The 24,629-nt window shown below is 43.8% G+C and overlaps 1 protein-coding gene across 2 annotated transcripts; it reads right to left on the bottom strand.

Moving 5' to 3' along the window:
- Positions 1-17,963: 17,963 nt before the first annotated feature.
- Positions 17,964-22,539, bottom strand: LOC146576892 (H-2 class II histocompatibility antigen, E-S beta chain-like). Of its 2 annotated transcripts, none has more exons than XM_085250989.1 (6): positions 22,448-22,539; positions 22,054-22,344; positions 19,582-19,795; positions 19,417-19,484; positions 19,224-19,337; positions 17,964-18,281 (listed from the first exon to the last, which is right to left on the bottom strand). In XM_085250989.1, exons 1-6 carry the CDS (start codon positions 22,500-22,502, stop codon positions 18,256-18,258), a joined length of 768 nt encoding a protein of 255 aa, XP_085107115.1. In that variant the 5' UTR covers positions 22,503-22,539; the 3' UTR covers positions 17,964-18,255. The 2 variants fall into 2 exon arrangements, with proteins under 2 accessions (XP_085107115.1, XP_085107123.1); XM_085250997.1 differs by having other exon boundaries at positions 22,072-22,344.
- Between the last annotated feature and the right edge of the window lie 2,090 nt (positions 22,540-24,629).

Below are 24,629 nucleotides of genomic sequence, written 5' to 3'. Positions count from 1 at the left end.
TTTCTTAACCTGGAAACCTGAGTACGGCAGCAGAAGACAGGCCAATGTTACGTTTCGGTGTTGTCAGTTTTTTGTTTTTTTGCGTGACTGTCATGTATTTCCTGCTTTACTTTGAAAGTCTGTGTTATCTTAGTGTGTTCATTTTACGTTTCCTTGTCTCGTCAGGTCTAATTTGCCCCAGCTGTGTTTCCCTCCTGTGGTCCATTCCCTGATTGCTCCTTCTATGTATTTAAGCCTTGTGTTTCAGTATGTCATGGTCGCGATCCCCCCCCCGTTGTAAATAGTTTGGCGCCTTGTGTTTGGTGATGTAAATAAATGTCGTATCTTGCTTTAAATGTCGTTTTGGGATTATTTTGTGGAAGCCCGTATTAGTTTTTTCTCGTGTGTTTTTGCCTTATTTTTACTTTTTTCGTGTTGCACTCCGGTTGCCTAGGCCGGGGTGTAACATATGGGGGCTCGTCCAATCGCTGAGGGGTCCGAGGACCGCTTCAGCCGTCCGCCGTCGCTGGAGGGTCCGGGATCGCTGGAGGGTCCGAAGGAGGGACAGCTTCGGCCTTCTGTCTTCGCTGGAGGGCCCGGGGACCACTCCAGCCTTCGTCGTCTGCTGGAGGGTCAGGGGGACCGCTCCAGCCTCCATCAGTTTCATCTGCCTCCGCTGGAGGGTCCGTGGGACCGCTTCAGTCTTCATTTGCCTTCGCTGGGGGGAGGGTCCGTGGGACCGCCCCAGCCTTTGTCGTCGCTGGAGGGTCCGTGGGACCGCTCCAGCCTTCATCCGCCTTCGCTGGAGGGTCCGAGGGACGGCTCCAGCCTTCGTCGTCTGCTGGAGGGTCAGTGGGACCGCTCCAGCCTTCATCAGCTTCGTCTGCCTTCGCTTCCGCCGTCCGTCTCCGCTGGAGGGGCGAGGGACCGCTCCAGCCTTCATCCGCCTTCGCTGGAGGGTCCGAGGGGCCGCTCCAGCCTTCATCGTCTGCTGGAGGGTCCGTGGGACCGCTCCAGCCTTCATCGGCTTCATCTGTCTGGATCAAACTTTTCACTTGGGGTTACATGTTTGATTTTTGGGTGGGGGGGAAATGTTACGTTTCGGTGTTGTCAGTTTTTTGTTTTTTTGCGTGACTGTCATGTATTTCCTGCTTTACTTTGAAAGTCTGTGTTATCTTAGTGTGTTCAGTTTACGTTTCCTTGTCTCGTCAGGTCTAATTTGCCCCAGCTGTGTTTCCCTCCTGTGGTCCATTCCCTGATTGCTCCTTCTATGTATTTAAGCCTTGTGTTTCAGTATGTCATGGTCGCGATCCCCCCCCCCGTTGTAAATAGTTTGGCGCCTTGTGTTTGGTGATGTAAATAAATGTCGTATCTTGCTTTAAATGTCGTTTTGGGATTATTTTTGTGGAAGCCCGTATTAGTTTTTTCTCGTGTGTTTTTGCCTTATTTTTACTTTTTTCGTGTTGCACTCCGGTTGCCTAGGCCGGGGTGTAACACCAAGCTTTGGCTAAAATTCACGGCTGGACACCAGAGTTGTCCCACCCCTCCCGGAAAAAAAAGAGAGAATGTAGTTTTAGGCAGGTTTTTCTCGCTGAACTGCTCTGGGTGCTGTGTCCCTGAATCTCACCAGTGTTAACCTCTGGCGGAAGACATGGAGAAAAGGAAAAGATGTTCCTGGTAAATGACTGAAACAAATAAAACCACACACAACCAGAGAAAGGTATGAGAAGTGTGAGGAACAGACACATGTGCGTGTTAGAGAAATGCCTCATTTGAGAAAAAGTTAAATTAACCCATACACTGCATTTCGTTGCCCTGTACCTGTGCATGTGCAATGACAATAAAGTGGAATTCTATTCTATTCTATTCTATATACAGACGCACCCATACATGCAATGAAGAAACAGCTTACATACATGTGCACGTACATGCAAGGTTAAAGTAGCGACACTTAACATACACCTGTTTTTAAATGATATAGTTTATACATTACTGACAAATAAACTCTCTGGGTTGCAAGACAACAACTTAACGTCAAAAGACAAAGACACTGGTCTGATGATCAAGTGGGGATACGACAAATTTAGTGGTTAAATTGGGACATGTTTTTTGTTGATTGTTTAAGACAAATGACTACTGAATGGTAGAAAATTCCTTTTTAGGTTTCTAAACAGGATCTTAAGAATTTTAACACGTACCTGTGTTGTCCTGTCAACTTGAGGGGTTATAAGTTGATTATATGGTGGGAAAAAACAAAAAAAAGGGGGGAGAGGTGACCCCGTTGTTTCTCCCCTCTCTGGATAACACAGCCAACACAGCACAGTCAACACAACATCAATTTCCTGTTCGCCTGTTTTGTTTTGTTTTTGTTTTTTCTGAAAGCCGAAGCTGACCTGGACTCCTACCCTCCCTCTACCATCGTTGCCCTCTCCGCGACTATCTTTGACCCTTTGACCCTGAAGGCCACAGCAGCTGGACTCACAACAACAACTTGAGGATGTCAACAGTGCTGCAAAAAAGCGATCTCATGCAGCAGAGACGGAGAGCACTAAACCTAAAGCCCGTTACACTACACGGGGGAAATTCCCAGACTGCGTCAGCTGACAGAGCTGTGACGAGACGCGCATTAAGCCCGGAGGAAAAGGGAGGGTGAGCAAAAGAATGCTGACCTCTGAGAAGAGCCGAACAGCAGAGCTGCAGAAGGCCGTGGAGCAAAGTAAGGACAACATAAATAGACTCCGATCTGACGTGGAAGGAAAAGACTCTGAGGTTTTTGCCCTCAGTAAGAGCTCAAGGCATGAGAACAGAAAATTGAGCATGGCTCCGGAGGAGCTGGCTGCTAATTGAACTCATCAGTCAGACTTGGAGTTTCACATACAGGACTTGTAATCAGGCGGAAGCTTGCTGGAGCAGGAGGTCGTCAGACTTGACGCAAAGCTCCAACAGCAGGAGTAAACCCTGAAAGAGCTACAGAAGCACAAGGGTCAAGTTATAAGGAGAAGATGCAGGCAGCTGCAACAACGGATGCAAACAGACTCAAAGAGGAGGGCAGGACCCCAGGGCATGCTTCAGGCTGCTGGTTTACCTAAACTACAGAACAGGAAGGTGATGAACACAAACATACACCAACACACAAACACACACTTCTGCATGCGCCGACTTAGAATGAAGAGAAACACACACATGAACACTTATGCACTCGTTGAGGGAGTGAAAACTGATACATACCCATGCACCAAAATCAAAATGTTGATTTAATTCACTAAGAAGTGACACACAATGCTCCAGCTGCTGCAATGAAGAATGCTTTACTGACAAAGGCTCAATGCTGCACACAACAAATCCAAATACAGAATCTGTTACAATAATAAGCCCAGAGGGCATTTGTGTGGTCTGGGGAGCAGAGTCCGGAGCGGTTTGGTTATGAAAACGATGCCCGTGCGAGATATCTGGGGCTTAAGGCCTCGACTCAATTGTTTACTGTACACTAAAAAGAAAAGAAAACAGCCTGAGCAGTGGTGCAGAGTGAAAACGATGAATTAACAGTGTGAGTCTTATTTCAGAGCGCCACATCATTGTGATGGAGATTTAATAAAAGGAGGAACACACGGACAAAGAAGAAGAGAAAGGGGGGGGCAGCCCTTGAACACGATTGCCTGAGGTATTAAAGTTCTGTACTAAATTCTGGTTTCCAGTGTGAGAAAAGTCACGCAGTGCCAGTAGTAGAGCTAGGTTGAGTGATGATTCTAAATTACTGTAAGTAAATCATCGTACACCCGTTCAAGTTTCATGATAACGGGGATCTAGACTTTGTTGAACTCTAGGCAATTTGAACAGCTAAGATTTGAGTGACCAAGTAGCAGTTGAATAAAAGTCATTGAATAAGTGTTGAAATAAACTGGCAGAATTAAGAGAATTAAAACATTTCAAGAGCTCAAATTACTTAATATGGAAACGGTTCTATTTTGTTTCATGAACGCAAAACATATAGGTTTAGGAATAGGAAAAGGTTGAGGTGGTGTTGACTTGACTCTGTGTAGGTTTAGGTGGGTATTTTTATTGATGGGAGGAATATTCAGTGACAAGTCCTAAGACCCGGGCGTTGGTATTTTTGTTTTTGTTATCTTTTATTTTATTTTGTTTTATATTTTGAACAGTGCACTGATTTTTGTTTGTGAATCTTTTCTTTAAGCAGATCTGCACATCGGAAATTACAAGCATTACACGTCGGCGAGAAAATTGTTGTAAGTGAGTTTCTCCGCATTAAAATTGGCTCTGGAGGAAACCACTTATGGGGACAATTAGAAAATGAGAGTCCCTGTCTAAAAAAGGATTCAGCGAGGTAATCCAAACTCAAGTTCTTGTTTTCTTTTTGAGATGACGTTATTTTGCTGAGGGCGGAAATCTAAATGCGGCGATGGTTTCCACTATCAGCAAAGAAAGAAAGAATGGATGACTGAATGAATGGATGAAAGACTGGAAATAAAACAAACGGACTGACTGGTAAAAGCTGACAAGACTTGACTACGACTTAAGGTTAACCTCCACCGAGATAGAACAAGAGGGTGGATGAATTTATGTGTGATTCTTTTTACAGGAAATCTTTTTATAGCACCTCTGGAATGTGAATGTGCTGCTAATGTTTGCTTTGCTTTGTTAAGAATGCGTGAGAAGGGTGCAGTAGAAAACAGACAAGTGACATGAAAACAAGTAATAATAACAAATAACTAATTTGGGGACAGTTTAACCTAGAGCCCACTAACTGGCCATTAGGGGCTCTCTCTCTCTCTTGGAGTAATATTGCCCAAAGGGTGAATAAAACAAATTGTGGCAATAATAGTGATTTAATGATCAGAGAAATCCTGAACATGATACTTGTCTGTTGTGCTGAATCTTTTATTACTCTTATGATTTGCAGGTGGTTGTAAATAAGCTGTTTGCTTTAACAGGTTTGCTTTTTAGCTGAATTGCAAAATACAACTAGAACTATTAGTTGAGACTAATTAAAATTAACCTGACACTGAGGAGGTTCTATATAAGGAAGAATTAAAACAGATATAAAATGCATCTGATCTTTAATTGCAGGTGTCACCATGAAGATTTTTGGTACATATTGCAGGTTGTTGCTCATTATTGAAGTGTGCTCATAAAGGCAAAAGCTATATAGGGGGTCTATGATTTGCTTTGTGTTTTAATGATTTAGGTATGGCAAAATTAAAGGTTTCTAGTCAATTTAGGGAACCAGTGAGAAGCATAATTAGATGATCAGAAACTGAGTACTAGACTTAAACTTAAGTTAGAATTAAGAATGCCCAATTTGTTTGAGGTCTGTTGTTCACTTTTATACACACATTGCAAATGTGCTTATAAGGAGACGGGATGGTCCAGTTGACGAAGGATCGGATTGATATATTGGAGGTATTGACTTCAAGTGAAGAGGGTTAAATGCATGCAAGCTTACACACATAGAATCGGAATCAGAATCAGAATCAGATAAATCAGTCACATAGGCATAGCATAGGATTGGAATGAACAAAGTCAACAACATTAGGTTAGGAGAGCCAGCGAGGGAGATGTGTTGGCTTTCTGTCTCTTGCAGAGAAAGGAGTAGACACCAGAACAATGAGGTCTCGGGGAATGTTTGGAAGAGACGTAAGCGGGAGAGGCGTCAGGGATCATCTTGAGCAGAACAGCGGAAATGGCACAGAGAGCTGGGCTACTGAGCTTCCAGGAGATGGAGGGAGCGTGCCAAGCTCCGGAAGTAATAGTTCTGCTTCTAGTGGTCTCAAGGTGAATGAGCAGAGGGGAGCTGAAGAAAGAAGAATCCGAGGGCGTTTCTTCACTCCAAGAGGAGGTGGTAAAGGGGCCTGAAGCGTGACAGGCTGAAACTCGAGTCTGAAGCTAAAAGAACAGCTGGGTTGTGGGAAAATTGGAAAACAACGGAGGTGTTGGGGTTGATAAGTGTCATAACGTGTTTGTTTGGTTTGGAGACAAATCCTGGTGTGAGTTGGGCTAGCAAGCCAGCCCAAAGAGGAGGAATGTGACCAGGAGATATTTTATTTTGTATTCTCATAATTAGTTATCATTGATTAATCATTTACCATTGTGGAATCTGATGACAGTATAATCTTTGTTTTATATCTATGGTAATCTGAGTAAAGATTAATGTATGCATATTATCATCATTGTAATCAAGTCTCAAATGGTATCCACAGCATTGTATTCACCGTCCATAACTGGAGGGTCCAGCAGGACCTTGTTCTAATTCATTTGCAGGCCTACATCAGAACATGCACATAGAGAGTTATGTAAACATGCACGTTCACCCTTATTTACACAGGGAGGTCATGTCAGGACATTCTCTAGTTGGACACACAGGCTCACAGAACTGCACAACATGACATGTCATACACTTCTATTTCTCTAAAGTATCATCTGATGTTTGTATAAGGAGAACTTTGGACTATGGGGAGACTGTTATCATTTCCAGTAAGGTCTAACTGTGTGATGTTATCATGGGTTATATAAGGATGGGGAACGGTCCACTCTTTAGAGATCTGTGGCTGTACGCTTGTCTTCCCATGCTTCTGTCTTAGAAGTGTGTAATAAAGATCACTATTCTGACATCTACTGAGACCATGCAGTCGTTTGTCTTCTCCTCAAAACTCGAATCATGACATTCCTCTCCTGCTTAGTGCTGAAGTCCACTATCAGCTCCTTTGTCTTACTGACGTTTAGAAGGAGGTTGTTCCTCTGGCACCAGTTCTCCAGATTCCTAATCTCCTTCAGGTAGGCCGTCTCGTTGTTATCAGAGATCAGGCCCACCACGACGGTGTCGTCAGCAAACTTGATGATGGTGGTGGAGCTGGTAGTGGCCACGCAGTCATATGTGTACAGAGAGTACAGCAGGGGGCTCAGAACACACCCCTGGGGGGCTCCAGTGCTGAGAGTGGTGGAGGCTGAGACATGTCCGCCCATCCTTCTAACTTTAATACACTAAAGTTAAGGTTATATGCCTAATTTCTAGTAAGCGGCCCCTCCTATATTGTTATGTATGTGGCCCTCAGTGAAAAAAGTTTGGACACCCCTGCTTTATGAGAACGGATGACAACAGGGCAACTTGCAATACTTGCAAAGCAGATATTTCATTTAAGGGAGGAAACACTACGAACATGCAAAAGCATTTGCTCACAAAACACGCGATGACCTTAAATGAATGTCGTGTTTTTAATTCGGCTCCAGACTCGTGACTCTCAACCAGCAGCAGCGGTAACGTTTGCACGTTAATGCTGCAGGTAAATAATCAACTAACAGTGTCAAGCTCTTTAAGTTCGTGCAGCTTCCCCGCTTGAAAGGGATTGATGCATCTACCACGGGTGTTTAACTGGATTTCACTCAATGACCAGGCAGATCTTTGGTTTTCCTTTTCTTTTAATCTTCTTTTCGGCCATAGTCAGCCACAGGTGAAAAACCTTTAAATACAAACCAAAAAGCCGAAACACAAATTATGTTTGTTATCACACATCTGAGAATATTGTGAACAATCTCAAACATTTTTTAAACACATCAATGCAGTGCATAAGCTTCACAGCACAATATTTACTTGAGTATTTTTAAATGCTCAAATTACATGGTTCACTCTAACAAGTGTACATGCAACTTAAAAGATACAGCTTTCTATAAAGTGCTAAATTAAATGATCAATCTGCATTAGAAGTTAAGCAGCAACAATAGTATTTATAACCAGCTTCTCTTCACCATATGCAAGCATTAACAGCCTTCCATGTGCAGACCAACAGTAAACAATGCTGCCGTAAACAGGCGACCAGCTCACGGCACAGTGCTAATGCTACGTAACCTAGCGGCAGCCGCGACTCTTTAGCAGCTCGCTTCAACAGTCTTTTAACATAGTCAGCAACCATTTCCTTACCGCTGCCTCCCTGGCTTTGTAGATTCATCAGTTCCACACAATATCCATGTTGGTGACAACTTATTGAAAGAATTATGCTGGGTTAACTTTCCCGTAAGTGGCCACTTCCTGTTGTTCCCCAGTTCGCCTTCTTTTTCCTCCCCGACAGAAACTAGTGATGTGCGGATCGATCCTGAAATATCGATTCCTCCGATACCAATCATTTATGTTCTAGAATCGATTCTCACATTAAAATATCGATATTTTAGTAATTTAGGGTAAATTTGTAGTTTATCATTAACAGGAACACAGTGGGAAGAAACTATAACATTTGGATTGTCTACATTCAAAGGAACTACTTCCTCTTCCGCCTTTCATAGTCATGTGCGAAATACGTCTGTATAAATGTCTCGCAGCCCCTTGGCGCGTGCACTCACAACAATGGCTGAGCGTAATTGTGCGGACGTATTTTACCTCCACACACAGCTGAGACGTGGTTTGTGATACATGTGGCAAAAAAGTGCTCCAAGAGTGAGGTGTTGTGGCCACACAATAAAATACGTTAAATGTCACCGTTATTATTGGCCGGCCTGGAAACAGCGCGGGTGTCCAAATTCAGAGGCTGCTTCCACCTGAGGACCGGCCTTCGCGGTCTAAAGAAAGCCGGGTAGTACGTCACAGGCTCCCTCGGTGGAGTGAAACTCTGCCGTCTGCTCCTTGCTATCTAAAATATAACCGGGCGCTGACGTAAACTAGTGATGGGATTTCCGGCTCTTTTTAGAGAACTGGCTCTTTCGGCTCGGCTCATTAAAAAGAGCCGGCTCTTCAGGTTGTTTTGTTGCTTTAATTAATTTATTATTAGCAATGATATAAAATTATGCACAAAAGGAATTACTAATGTAAAAAAAAGTGGTTTTATTTATATATGTTTATATATAAATATATGCGGTGGCCCCTAGAGACAAAGCATGTACAAACCCCAAAACACATTTCTAGCGTTAACTGAACTTCCAAAACAGAGCTACCTACAGTAGCGGTTTTGATACGGGCGACACGGGCGGTTGCCCGGGGCGGCATCGTGGTGGGGGGCGGCATCACGGGCATTGGCAAAAAAAAATAAAAATAAAAAATTGCTCGTACTCATGCTGCCCCGACATCAGCCAGCGCATATCGGGAATGGCATAAGCACCGATCGGTTTTCTATCAGCCATTTGCTGGGAGTAAGGGCGCCCTCCATTTGCGAGGTGCGCCTGCTGCTTGCGGCACAGGGAGGAGAGGGCGGGGCGGCGGGGGATTCACTGACTGGCTGGAGCAGCATCTAATAACCAACTCGCAAAATAAAACAAAATAAAAACAAAACAAACACGAAAACACCAGACATCATGATACAGACTTATAATTTGCACCGATGTTTTTTCGAAATTCTATACGCGAAAAGTGAGCGAGAGCCCTCGGTGCGCCTGCGCGCTGCTGAAGTCAAAGTAAACTTTATTGTCATCTCCGCTACAGACAGTCCAGCATATAGAGAGACGAGACGACGAGGCTCCAGTTACAGCGGTGCAAGTAAATAGTAATAATAATAATGGATTGGATTTATATAGCGCTTTTCAAGGCACCCATAGCGCTTTACAATGCCACTATTCATTCACTCTCACATTCACACACTGGTGGAGGCAGCTACGGTTGTAGCCACAGCTGCCCTGGGGCAAACTGACAGAAGCCAGGCTGCCATATCGCGCCATCGGCCCCTCTGGCCAACACCAGTAGGCGGTAGGGTAAAGTGTCTTGCCCAAAGACACAACGACCAGGACAGAGAGCCCAGGGATCGAACCGGCGACCTTCCGGTTACAGATGCGATTCCCAACCCCCTGAGCAACAAACAATAAATATAAGAAGAGTAAGAAAATAAATATACACTTTAGGACTCGGGGTAAAGGGATCAATAACAATTTAAAATTTACAGTTTGATGATTTAAAGTCTCACACAACCCGTCGAAAGGGGAAGGGGGGGGGGGGGGCTGCTTCCAAATAGAGCACATTTCATTCATAATGTTGTAAATCCAAGCCCTTTATGTATTCATGATTTGAATCCTGGGTTGTGTGAAATCCCAGAAATACACCCTAGACAAAGTGAATCTGTGAACACAGGTGTAGGTCTATTAGGTTATGATGTGGTGATCCTCGGGTTGGTGGATTTGTGTTCATACTGGAGTCCAAAATTAAAACCAATGGAAGATGGACAAGAAAAGTTCAAAGCCATCAGGTGCTCAGTTTAGAAAAAGAGAAAAGAAGAGGAGGAGAAACAAGCAACAGATGCAGGTAAGCAGATGTGTGATTGGATAATGGCAGGTCATCCTGAACCAATCAGAATCAGAATACTTTATTAATCCCTAAGGAAATTATGTGGGTTACAGTTGCTCCAAGAAGAAATGGTAAAAATAGTAACAGTAACAGACTAAACTCCAAACAACACATTATGTTACAGATTTTAATATTAATTAGTCATTGTCAGTTGTTGATTTGTCTGTTCTCATTGTGTGACGAATTATGATGGCTGTTCGGTAGCCATTTGCATACCATGCACTCTCTCTCTCTTTATATGTGTGTGTGTGTGTGTTTCTCTGGCGAAATTCAGTATGGTTCCGACAACAGTTTTATGTTAATGTATAATCCTTAATGTTTTATGTTTTATATGTGTGTGTGTGTGGGGGGGGGGCGCCAGAGGGAGTGTTCGCCCGGGGCGCCAAACAGGCTAGAACCTGTCTCTCCCTCCTCTGTTCCTGTGCTACTGAATGCGTAACTACCGCCCCTCCCCCCTCTTCCCAGCGCAAAGCACAAGGCTCATGCAGAGTGAAGCGGGAAAAAAGTGGGAGAGAGAGGGTGAGAGAAAGAAAAAAAAAAAACCCAGGGCTTGTGATAAGAGCCGGCTCGTGATAAGGACCCGGCTCGCGTCGTTCACATCAAAGACCCGGCTCTAAGAGCCATTTCGTTCGCGACTGACACATCACTAACGTAAACTCTCCACCGTCTCACACTTTGTTTAATCAGTTTTCTGTTTGACGTTTATTCAGCTGTGTGAAAACCCCGAGGAACCCTCCCGAGGGATTAATGAAGTTAAATTTAATTTAATCTAATCTAATAACTTTAATCTCAGCCAAACCGATTTACTCACGAACAAATAAAACACTGAAAAAGCCAAACAACAACATTTTTAAGTTATCAAAGTGACTTATATATCATGTTTAACCCGAGTAATGAAAGCCCGCGGGGGTTTGAAGACGATGTGTCGGCTCAGATGTTTGAAGTTTACACAGCTACATTCTCACCTGAAAACATGTTAAAAGTTTTTTTGCGAACCAGAAAGAGAAATAAGAGTGATAATAAAACTAAGTAGCTGCAGTAATAGTGGCTATTGTTGGAAACTGGAATTGGCTGGGCCCAGTATGAATTCTGTGATATGGTTTTTCAATTTTGTTGCCCGGGTGGAAATTCGGGAGAAATTCGGGAGAATGGTGGCTCCGGGAGATTTTCGGGAGGGGCACTGAAATTCAGGATTCTCCCAGAAAAATCGGGAGGGTTGGCATGTATGGTTGTGGCAACATCACTAACCTTGTCAAACACCTCAGAGTAAATCATATCACAGAATATGACGAGCATATGTTGAGGTGAACTGAAGAGGAGGACAGGGACAGGTGCTGCTAGGGCAAGACAGACGTCTCTCACAGAGTCCTTTAGTGCTGCAGGCAGGCAACGTGTTCACATAGCACAACTTCAGTTTTTTTATTTCTATATGATGAACTCTGCATTATTAAGTGATAAGAACAAGTAATCTGATGTCCTGTAATCATTATGACGCTATAATTTGAGATACAGGAGGGACCATGTGCTTACCTGCTGCTCTCTGGCAGGTAGCTCCATGCCCTCCTGGGTTTTAAATGCACCTTAGAACACACATGCATCAACACTACAATGAGCGGGTGGAGGGAGGTTTGGAGTCTTCTCTCACCCCCATTCTCTGCGGCCTGCTGGAGCGGGGGGCTAGGAGGAGGAGTTGGCCGTCCGACTGCGGTCTGGAGTGTGGGGCCTCCCTGCTGCTGCGGAGTCGGGGTGGTCTGCCTCCCCCCACCGCAGGGAAAAGGGTAACACCACCTGGGTCTGGGTGCAGTTAGATTAGATTAGATTAGATTAGATTAGATTAGATTAGATTAGATTAGATTAGATTAGATTAGATAGAACTTTATTAATCCCTCGGGTGGGTTCCTCTGGGAAATTCGATTTCCAAAAAAGCACAGCACCGACAGAAGTTACAGAGTTGCAGAATATTATATATATATATATATATATATATATATAATTGCCGGCTCGGACGTCGCCCGGATCAACAAGGTCCGCGTCAGGTGTTGAGGAACCAGGGCACCCTGACGAAAAGTGGGCTACTGGAACAAGAAGGCATTGGTGGGCAAGAGACGAAAACAGGGCGTTGTTGGAATGCTACTATGCAAGTAACCCCGGCGGGAAGGGGCTACATGAATAGGATGACGGACCTATGGATTCTTCGATACCCAACATCCACAATGACGGCGAAACAACTAGTAGCTCAGTGTTCCAACATTCGAAAGAAGGGACTGCTCTCACAGCTAGAGATTGACGAGGTACAACACAAATGCTACGGCAAGGAGGAGTCAGGACGCCAGGTCAGGGGGGGAGATATCATCACCCCCACCCGAGATTGGGTACATAGCCCCAAGTGCGATAGGAGAAGGATCGTTGAGTGCGAGAGGAACTGACCTGAAAAATAGGATCATGGCCAAGCTTGAAACCTGGATCCCCCGTAGCCGGTTACCAAGATTACGTGAAGTACCCTCAGAAGGTCTGCTAGATGATGTTAACGCAGCACTACGGGCAATACCTACAACCACGATTACCGACACTAACAAGCTGATCTACAATACGGCAACAGTGATCAGTGAGATGCTTGGCTACAAGTTGAACAGCGACAAGGGGCAGTACCCTCCATGGAGAAGGAGGCTAGAGGGCAAGATCAAAGTAGCACGGAGGGAGGTTAGCCAACTAACAGAGTTGCAGAAAGGTGCGACAAAGAAGGTGCATAAGAAATACAGCAAGCTGTCCATACCTGAGGCCTTGGAAACTGCCAAGCAAAGACTCACAGCCTTGGCCAGCCGCTTGAGGAGGTACACCAGAGAGATAGAAGGCAGGAGAATAAACCAGCTGTTCTCCACAGAACCAGCAAAGGTGTACTCTCAGTGGCAAGGGAACAATAAGAGAACAGCACCACCAAGGCTGGAGACGGAGCAATACTGGAAGAGCATATGGGAGAAGGATGCAACCCATAACGGCAATGCTCAGTGGCTAGAGGATCTGAGGGCTGACCACAGCGACCTCCCTGAACAGGGTCCAGTAACCATCACAGTGGCAGATATCCAAGAAAGGGTCTCCAGTATGAAGAGTTGGACAGCACCAGGGCCCGACATGGTTCACGCCTACTGGCTGAAGAAGCTGACTGCACTCCACGAGCGTCTGGCAGCACAAATGAACCAGCTGCTAGTTAACGAGAGACACCCGGAATGGCTAACTGAAGGTCGGACGGTCCTGATCCCCAAGGACCCCAAGAAGGGACCGGTCCCCTCCAACTACCGACCAATAACCTGCCTCAGTACTACATGGAAGCTCCTGTCAGGCATCATATCGGCTAAGATGAACAGGCACATGGGTCAATACATGAGCGGGACACAGAAAGGAATTGGCAAGAATACCAGAGGCGCAAAACACCAGCTACTGGTAGACAGAACAGTCAGCCGAGACTGCAAGACCAGACTGACCAACCTGTGCACTGCCTGGATTGATTACAAGAAGACCTATGACTCAATGCCCCACAGCTGGATACTGGAATGCCTAGAATTGTACAAGATCAATGGGACCCTAAGAGCCTTCATCAGGAACTCAATGGGGATGTGGCGTACAACACTAGAGGCCAACTCCAAGCCCATAGCACAAGTCACCATCAAGTGCGGGATCTACCAAGGAGATGCTCTGTCCCCACTGCTGTTCTGCATAGGCCTGAACCCCCTCAGTGAGATCATTAACAAGACTGGCTACGGATACCGACTACAGAACGGAGCAGTTGTCAGCCACCTCCTGTACATGGATGACATCAAGCTGTATGCCAAGAGTGAACGAGACATCGATTCACTGATCCACACTACCAGGCTATACAGCAATGACATTGGAATGTCGTTCGGACTGGAGAAGTGTAGTCGGATGGTAACAAAGAGAGGGAAGGTAGTCAGAACTGAGGGGATTGAACTACCAGAAGGCAACATTGCAGACATAGAGGACAGTTACAAGTACTTGGGGATCCCACAGGCGAATGGGAACCATGAAGAGGCCGCTAGAAAAGCTGCAACCACCAAGTACCTGCAGAGGGTCAGGCAAGTCCTGAGGAGTCAGCTGAATGGTAAGAACAAGATCCGGGCCATCAACACGTACGCCCTACCCGTGATCAGGTACCCTGCTGGGGTAATAGGCTGGCCAAAGGAGGAGATAGAAGCCACTGACATAAAGACAAGAAAGCTCCTTACCATGCATGGAGGGTTTCACCCCAAATCCAGCACCCTGAGGCTGTACGCTAAGCGGAAGGAAGGGGGCCGGGGACTGGTGAGTGTCAGCACCACAGTCCAGGATGAGACAACGAACATCCAAGAATACATTAGGAAGATGGCCCCAACTGACCGAGTGCTCAGTGAATACCTCAGGCAGCAGAAACCCAAGAAAGAGGAGGGAGACGAGGAACCATCATGGAAGGACAGGCCCCTGCACGGTATGTACCACCGGCAGATAGAGGAGGTGGCTGATATCCAGAAATCCTACCAGTGGCTGGACAAAGCTGGACTGAAAGACAGCACAGAGGCACTAATCATGGCAGCACAAGAACAAGCTCTGAGCACAAGATCCATAGAGGCTGGGGTCTATCACACCAGGCAAGACCCCAGGTGCAGGCTGTGTAAAGATGCCCCAGAGACAATCCAGCACATAACAGCAGGGTGCAAGATGCTAGCAGGCAAGGCATACATGGAACGCCATAACCAAGTGGCCGGCATAGTGTACAGGAACATCTGTGCCGAGTATAACCTGGAAGTCCCGAGGTCAAAATGGGAGATGCCCCCAAGGGTGGTGGAGAATGACCGAGCTAAGATCCTGTGGGACTTCCAGATACAGATGGACAAAATGGTGGTGGCTAACCAACCGGACATAGTGGTGGTAGACAAACAGAAGAAGACGGCCGTAGGGATCGATGTAGCGGTTCCGAATGACAGCAATATCAGGAAGAAGGAACACGAGAAGCTGGAGAAATACCAAGGGCTCAGAGAAGAGCTGGAGAGGATGTGGAGGGTGAAGGTAACGGTGGTCCCCGTGGTAATCGGAGCACTAGGTGCGGTGACTCCCAAGCTAGGCGAGTGGCTCCAGCAGACCCCAGGAACAACATCGGAGATCTCTGTCCAGAAGAGCGCAGTCCTGGGAACAGCTAAGATACTGCGCAGGACCCTCAAGCTCCCAGGCCTCTGGTAGAGGACCCGAGCTTGAAGGATAAACCGCCCGCAGGGGCGTGCTGGGTGTTTTATATATATATATACACACACACACACACACACACACACACACACACACATATATATAAATACAGAGACAATATAAATAAAATATACGGAGGGGATAAATAGAATAAATAGGAATAAAAAATAAAAATACAAGTGAATTGCACATTTCAAGTATTGAGGTCTATTGAGGTCTATTGCACCCTTGCCCCCCTCCAGGGGCAAGGGTGCAATAGACCCGGTTTGTAGAGTACGCTTGGGGAGTGTGATCGTGTGTACAGCGTCTCTTTATGTCTGTCTCCACGTTGGTTGAGTGTGGAGTAAGTGCATATGAGAGCATGAGGGTGGGGATGGATGTTTGTGTCTGTGTGTGCCTGTATGTCTGTGTCTATATGTCAGGTTGGGTATCAGACGCCATGTTGGGTCTGTGTTTCCACAAACCCCGCTAATTCTAGAGACTTATTCATCATGAAGAAAACAAGACAGTCGATCGATCCATTACTTGCGCAAGGGAGGCCTCGTCTGTGTCCAGCACGACAAAGAACCCCAATGGTGGCCTCCTCTCGCTGCCTTTTATTGACAAACTTCAAACAATAGTTTACAAAACACCTCCCCTTGCAACCCCCTTTGGTTACATAGACAAGGACTGTATGTAAGTGTGTGTGTGTGTGTGTGTGTGTTATGTGAGAATGTGTGTGTGTGTGTGTGTGTGTGTGTGTGTGTCAGACCTCCTGCTGACCAAAGGGTCGTAAACGCAGGAAGCTTACATCAAAGAAACAGATCTTTCAGATAGGATGCCTCTTTTCAACCAACGGCAGTCACTCTCCTCTCCAAATAACTTCTGCTTAGCTTTCCGAGCTTCCCTCGGGTCCTCTTAATCAGCGGTCTCCAACCTTTTTTGCGCCACGGACCGGTTTATGCCCGACAATATTTTCACGGACCGGCCTTTAAGGTGTCGCGGATAAATGAGGGAGGGGCTAATAATCGGCTCAGTCATTTTTAATGATCGTTGAAAGCCCAGATTGTAATCGTGATTAAAATTCGATTAATTGAGCAGCCCTACTGTTGAAACATGACCTATCACAGGTCCATGGAACTAAACTAAATCTCATACTGGACTACACCTCATCCCACCTCCTTTTGGAACTTAATAAGCTGTTTTGTATTGTCAACATTATTTTTGTTTGTGATATATATGCAATAATACTGTAATAATAATAATAATAGATTGGATTTATATAGCGCTTTTCAAGGCACCCAAAGCGCTTTACAATACCACTATTCAGTCACTCTCACATTCACACACTGGTGGAGGCAGCTACAGTTGTAGCCACAGCTGCCCTGGGGCAGACTGACAGAAGCCAGGCTGCCATATCGAGCCATCGGCCCCTCTGGCCAACACCAGTAGGCGGTAGGTGAACTGTGTTGCCCAAGGACACAACGACCAGGACAGAGAGCCCGGGGATCGAACCGGCGACAGATACGCTTCCCAACCCCCTGAGCCACGGTCGCCCCCATATGCATATATTTTTTTTTTAATTTTTTTGTACATCTGTCTATACATTTCTCATAACAAAGATAATATATATATATATATTTTTGAGCTCTATTTTGGTTTCCTGTGTTTTATTCACACACTCAGGCTCCATAGTCGAAACTACTTCGGATTGCTCATTATCTATGAAGCTGCAGTCAGGCGCCCTGGTCCTTTAACCGTTACACTGGGGTAGTGATACAAAAACTGCATTTTTTTTTTTTTTAATTAATGAAAAAATAAATAAAAATAGAAATGGCCTCATGTTACAAATCTATTTTATGAGGAATACCTGGAATATGAATATATTACAACTTTTCATTTTAAAGATTTTGAAGAAAAACAACACCCCACGTGTGCATCTAAGGATTAATAAGTGATGCAGATTTCTGGTTTCCTTTGACCTTCTACAATAGTTTTCTTTCCAAGGATGGTGAGATTTAAAAGCAAACGGGCTGCAGGTTCATTGGTAGAGATAGTTTTAGTCTAAAAAACTGAAGGAATTCCAAGATTTTCTCTAGTTATGTTTGAGATCACAGAAAGTGCATCACCCAGCTAATTGTTCATTTCTAGGCCAAGATAGTGAGTTCTTAGTTTTAATTAATATAGTGGGGATTTAAAAAAAAAACAAAAAAAAAATAAAACAGTAAGATGCAGATGTTTCCATATTTGATCTGCTGAAAAGAACCAGGTGATCTGCCAGAGACCAAATGATCTTTAGCATCCCTTGAATAATGACGTTCTGACTGTTGGTGATGCCTTCCCCAACTGATGTGGCCCTTTGGGAAAATGGTTAGTGTGAGGGTGTGCGGAACATCTCCCCGACCTCAGTAAGTTGTTCAGTGTGACATTAACAGGATGCAGGTAAATAAACAAACAGCTGAGAGTTTGAGTCATTTATTTTGGAACAATGACCTCCAGTAAAATCTGTGATCTATGGTAATCAGATGAGCAGAAACACCCAAATCATTCAGACACATGGATTACAGGGATTACATTACATGGATTAAACAGCAGACGTGCACATAAAGCATCAAACACAAGAGTCCACGTTAAACATGGTCCAAAAGCTTCCCAGTAAAACCACAACAACCACCAACAACACTGAGATCCTGGATCAGGTTCAGAGTCCAGACAGAGATCATCATCATCATCATCATCAGTCTGAACACAGGAAGCAGCAGCTTTTCATCAGACAGAACCAGGACCAGGATCCAGTCTCAGTTACTGGGAACCAGGATACGACCTGAAAGAAGAAGAGATGAGGACACAGTCACCAACACACTCTGAAAACAAACCATGGACACTGGTTTTAACAGATCAATGGCAATGATTCAGTAAAGTTTCATGTTTCAGGGCCTGAACCAGGTCTGAAAGTCCTCAAAAACAACAGTAAAAACCTGTGTTTGAAACATTAATGTAAATAACAGTTGTCTGAAAATAAACAGCAATGCTCTAAACCTGCCTGAAACATCAATATATTAAAGAATGCAGATGTAAACCAGTTTTATGCTACGTCCACACGTACCCGGGTATTTTTGAAAACGCAGATTTTTCTATGCGTTTGCACCTTTCGTCCACACGTAAACGGCGTTTTTGGTCACTGAAAACGGAGATTTTTAAAAACTCCGGCCAGGGTGGATATTTTTGAAAACTCAGTTTTTGCGTTTACGTGTGGACGAGAAAAACGCAGAAAACTGAGAAAACGCAGCGTCAAAGGTGTGCGCCTTTTTTGACGTCACACTGTGTGCCAGGTTATTGTTTCATTGAAATGAATATCTACAATACTGTTACTGTTAATTCTACTCTCTGCAGTGTTTAAATGCTTACATATACACACAGTTACTGTCCCTCCACACATACGACTCGGTTCTGATTCTATGCCCCAGCTTTGTTTACTTTTTCCCACCGAGGCTTCTAGACTTCTGATTGGCCAACATTTCTGCACGGTTAGGAATATATCGCCACCTGCTGCTTTGGCATGTTCATAGCAGCGTTTTCCTTCATTTCTGCCTTTATGTGTGGACGGGATTATTTTTTAAAACGAAAACGGAAAATCTCCGTTTTCAAAAATACCCGTGTACGTGTGGACGTAGCCTTAGACTCATGTAATGTGGTTTGAGATTTCATTCTGGCCTGAACTGGTTTCAGGTATGAACTGGTCTGTGAGTGAGAGTCCTGCTCTGACCTCGGGCCTTCCTCCTGTAGTAGATGAATCCAGCCAGAGATAAGATCAGACCCAGGATCAGTCCTGAGGCTCCGATGGCGAGCTTGTTCCTCTCTGACTCAGGCATGGACGGATCTGAGGACACACAGGTGAGAGTCACACAGGTAGGTATGTACAGGTGTGTACAGGTGTGTAGATACAGACAGGTATTTACCCCAGTCAGTGATCAGAGGTTCCTTCAGGCTGGCGTGCTCCACCTTACAGGAGATCTTCTCCCCAGACCTTCAACACAAACATCAGTGACTCTCAGATCTTAAACTTTTAAACTTTAGTCCAGACTTCATACTAAAAGTCTGTTTCCATGGATTATGATGCTCACCTGGGTGTGTACTCCAGGTGTGAGTGGGTCTGGTAGTACCAATCACCATCTGCCATCTCCTCAGTGGAAGTGACATCAGAGGTGACTTCCTGTCCATCTCTCAGCCAGCTCACTTTGATCTTACTGGGAAAGAAGTCATAGACGCTGCAGACCAACATGGCAGGATGCTGACTGGAGAGAGGCGTCATGGAGTGAAGTTTGACAGTGGGCGGAGCTGCAAGACATTATGAGTTTGTTTTATATATCAATTTAAATATGCCAGAGTTAGCCAAAAGGTTACTTTTCATGTGTAGACCCTGGCCGGTGATACAACAACGATAAATAAGAAATGTACCAGACTTAAACGTGGTTCTAGATCAGTTGTTCTGAGCTGTTTTTCCTGCAGCTCACCTGCTGTGGTTTAAAAGTCATTACTGACAAAAATCATACAGAGGCTGTGGAGACTTGATGATAAACTGCTGTCTGAGCTCACACACACAGATGAACCCAGCCTGCTTTATTAATATCACCATCAAACTTCAGGACTGAAGCTGATCTCAGTCTGGATATCTGCTCATTAGTAATGGTAATAATAAGACCAAAGATGCCTTACAGACCTCCTGTGGAGGGGAAGCTGTCTGAACACACAGGATGACTTCGCACTATCAGACAGCTTCCCCTCCACAGGAGGTCTGAGCTGGTTCGCCTCATGTTTCTCTGAGCTGCTGCTGCTGGGAGCTGATTTCAGTCCATAACATGAACTTCTGTCACACTGGAGCACATGAATTATTAACGTCATGTTACACAGCTCACAGGTTGTGTGTGTTTACATTCTGAATACATTTCACTGATCAGTCAGGTCAGCCTGTCAGCACAGCAGCTGATTCATGAACTCATCAGCTCTGTCTGAGCTGCTATTTCAGCACTTTAGCTCACTTTACTGCAGAGATGCTGTAAAGAGTGAGACACTTCACACACACAGATTAAATAACAGCAGTCACATTTATATTTGTGTGTTATGATGATAACTTTATAATTGTTTCAGTATATTTAATAGCTCCACGGTTACACTGACTCATAGATCTGAGCTGTAAATGTGTGCAGGTGTGAAGCTGCTACACAAGCTCTGAAAGTCAGAATCAATAAATAAACAGCAGACAGCCTTTAAACAAACATCAGTGTTTTTAATATGTATCTGATTTAAAATCAATGAATTAGAAGAAAAGAACGAACATTGTTTTTATTAACCTGTAAAGATGCTTCATGCTGTTAAAAATATTTATATGAATTATATTAAACAATGAATGTGAGCTATATTTCATCTTAAAGAGGTTAAATAAATAATTTAATATCCTTATTAGTGTGTAATGACGAAGACCTGCAGTTTGCCTGTTTCACCAGCAGGGAGCGCCACAGACTGAGGTTAGATCAGTGATTTATTACAGTTATTACAGTTTTTACCGAATGCTTAAACCCTAACTGTGATTCCTGTAGCACAATCTCTAAAACTATTCAGACTTATAGCAAAACCACTCACTGAGTTTGCAAAACTAAAAGCACAAAAACTGCTTTGCACTCAGTTTGCAATTTTGTAACACACACTTTGCAAAACTGTAGGCACAATTCACTGCACAACACTCAATTACCAAATTTCCAACACACTCCTAGCAAAAGTATACACATGTGTGGCTATCATTAACACTAATTTGCCAACTGTCTGGCACACTTTCACATGTGAAAACTTTTTTAGATAATTAGTTCACTTTGCAATCAGCCTAAGCACTATAATACAGGTAAGCTGTGTGTGCGGAGTACAATGGAGGGAGCAGAAAGAGTGAGAAGTAGAGGAGGCCGAGGAAGAGGACGTGGAGGTGAAGAAGTAGGATGAAGAGGACGACAAGGACAAGGAGGAGCAAGAGGAAGACGAGGAGGGGGGAGAGGAAGCATGTTCACTGCAGACCAAGTAACCCATATAGTCATTATGGCGATTGCAAATAATCCTATACTTGGAAATAAACACTTGTGTTTGTTGTGATGTGTTTGAATAAACACCAGTACTTGAAGTTTGGATCCCTCTATGCTTATGGATCTATGACAGAGGTATGAGCTCAAACTGACATAGCCTACCTTGTGCACAGAGAAAGCAAAAGCCAGATGTGTTTTGTATTCATACCATCAGTGTGCAGTTGGCGCATTGTGTGCTTAGTAGATGATGGCTTGTGTGTACTGTTTGATACGGAAACACCATTTTTACAAAGGTGTGAGGGGTTAATCCAGCTGTGTTTGCTTTTGCAAGAGAACTACAATGTTTGGATGATTGGGTGACAGGTTTTCTTATCTGTGTGAAGAGTTTTGCTAAATTAGCCAATAGTTACATAACATGTGCTTAAGCAATCAGAAAAAACTGTAATCAGTCAGAGTCGGACCTGCAGCTTTGAGTCCATCATAAATGATTCAGTTTGAGGTTAACATGAACACCTGATGATGTCACACAAACTACTGTATACTCACGTGATTGAGTAATCACAGTCTGGTAGTTCAGACCAACGTTAATTTTGCAGTACCTCTCCTTCTGAGCTCTCCTGTTGTTCAGTATTGCAGGATCATTGTTCCATCTGTCTGCGTTATACACTCCATGCTTAGTGAATCCAACATACTTCCCCACACTGCTGCTGAACCGGGCGTACTCGATCTTGTTGTAATAACAAGAGTAGATGTACTCGATGTCCTTCAGATCAGTGGAGTTAAAGTCACAGTGGTCCACATGATACTCCATGAATCCACCTGAGAACAAATAGAACCACACAGAACATCAGACTGTGGCCTGATCACATCATTGATCAGTGATCAGTGTATTAATGATCATTTATGAGTGTGTTGATGGTACCTGCTGTGCTGAGGCTGATGAAGAGGAGGCTGAGGCAGAGGAAGGATGAAGCCATGTTCCTGAGTTCTCCTGACAAACTGACTCAGTCTGACTGAGAGCTGCTCTAAAAACAGAGGACAGGTCACATGACCACAGCGTCATCGGTTACCAGGAAGAACTCTGTGACACCAGCTCACAGCTCAGACTGTAACACACAAACACACACAGGATGATGAAAAGTCCATTAAAGCTTTAAAAAGCAGAGAGCAGCACTCTGAGACCTCCTCAGCACATTTCCTCGCTGCTGCACTCAAAACTCACTTGTATTTCAATCACATTCTGCACTCATAGAAATATGAGTATATTCATATTCATCTTTAATATTTAATATTTATCCACTTGAAAGCAACCACTGAGGTCAGTACTGCTGTAATAATAATCAGAATCTGTAAGTTCAGTGATCAGTGATTCAATAATCACTTTGTTTCTTTATTTCTGATCAGTTGAATAGACTGTCTCACACTGTTACACTAACACTTTGTGTCTCTTTCAAATTACAGTTTTTTCTGATTGCTTAAGCACATGTTATGTAACTATTGGCTAATTTTGCAAAACTCTTCACACAAATAAGAAAACCTGTCACCCAATCATCCAAACATTTTAGTTCTCTTGCAAAAGCAAACACAGCTAGATTAACTCTTCACACCTTTGTAAAAATGGTGTTTCCGTATCAAACAGTACACACAAGCCATCATCTACTAAGCACACAATGCGCCAACTGCACACTGATGGTATGAATACAAAACACATCTGGCTTTTGCTTTCTCTGTGCACAAGGTAGGCTATGTCAGTTTGAGCTCATACTTCTGTCATAGATCCATAAGCATAGAGGGATCCAAACTTCAAGTACTGGTGTTTATTCAAACACATCAAAACAAACACAAGTGTTTATTTCCAAGTATAGGATTATTTGCAATCGCCATAATGACTATATGGGTTACTTGGTCTGCAGTGAACATGCTTCCTCTGCCCCCTCCTCGTCTTCCTCTTGCTCCTCCTTGTCCTTGTCGTCCTCTTCATCCTACTTCTTCACCTCCACGTCCTCTTCCTCGGCCTCCTCTACTTCTCACTCTTCCTGCTGCCTCCATTGTACTCCGCACACACAGCTTACCTGTATTATAGTGCTTAGGCTGATTGCAAAGTGAACTAATTATCTAAAAAAGTTTACACATGTGAAAGTGTGCCAGACAGTTGGCAAATTAGTGTTAATGATAGCCACACATGTGTATACTTTTGCTAGGAGTGTGTTGGAAATTTGGAAACACACACTTTGCAAAACTGTAGGCACAATTCACTGCACAACACTCAGTGTGTGTTACAAAATTGCAAACTGAGTGCAAAGCAGTTTTTGTGCTTTTGGTTTTGCAGACTCAGTGAGTGGTTTTGCTATAAGTCTGAAGAGTTTTAGAGATTGTGCTACAGGAATCACAGTTAGTGTTTAGGCATTCGGTAAAAACTGTAAAAGGACAGAAACACTTTCATTGTGTATGATTTCCATGGAGCTCTGTGAATTTCTGTGACCCATGTCTGCATGTTGCTGTAGCATGTTCCTTTGTGTGGACAGCACAGAACTGATTAAACTATGTCCCAAAGATGAAATCGGGTATGTTTTTTAAATTAATGTGAAGTGTGATGACATCATGTAGAGATTTATTTTTAACTTTCAATATTCAGAGCAGCTGAATCACACTTCACTGTGAAGTAAATATTACATTAATCTCAAATTAAGTTGTTTTTTAAAATCTGCATTTAAATATTAAAGCAGAGAATTTCAGATTCAAATGTACAAATTCTAAACAGCCAATAAAAATCTTCTGTGGAAACTGTTGTTGTTATTTAGTGCTAAATAAGTTAAACTGAATTGAATCATGATGAGATTTTATCAGCACTCAGAATAAATTAAATATTACTTCAGTCATTTAAATGTTAGATATTAAAACATCTTACAGCAGGAATATAAACATGTTCAATTCATTTCTAAAAACTCCTTATTGACTTTTCTCTCACCTGTTTTTACCAGCAGAGACTTCATCTGGAATTTAGTTTTACATCTTCGTGTTGCATTATGATAAATTCAGACACCATCAAAATGTCATTAAAATAAGACATGTTAAAAACATGTTAGAGCTCAAAGTGTGACACA

Source organism: Mchenga conophoros, linkage group LG3, assembly GCF_057382185.1.
Source record: "Mchenga conophoros isolate Kocher_MC1m ecotype Shallow Benthic linkage group LG3, M_conophoros_male_GT1.1, whole genome shotgun sequence".
In the NCBI taxonomy this organism is placed as follows: domain Eukaryota; kingdom Metazoa; phylum Chordata; class Actinopteri; order Cichliformes; family Cichlidae; genus Mchenga; species Mchenga conophoros.
Note: the sequence above shows the minus strand (reverse complement) of the source record. Positions and strands in the feature narration are given on the sequence as shown.

Excerpts from the sequence above, each read along its gene's own strand:
- LOC146576892 (XM_085250989.1), bottom strand. The coding sequence starts at position 22,502 with ATGGCTTCATCCTTCCTCTGCCTCAGCCTCCTCTTCATCAGCCTCAGC. Across the intron at positions 19,485-19,581 it reads CACCTGGAGTACACACCCAG|GTCTGGGGAGAAGATCTCCT; the intron begins GTGAGCATCATA and ends TTTGTGTTGAAG. Across the intron at positions 18,282-19,223 it reads CTACAGGAGGAAGGCCCGAG|GTCGTATCCTGGTTCCCAGT; the intron begins GTCAGAGCAGGA and ends TTCTTCTTTCAG.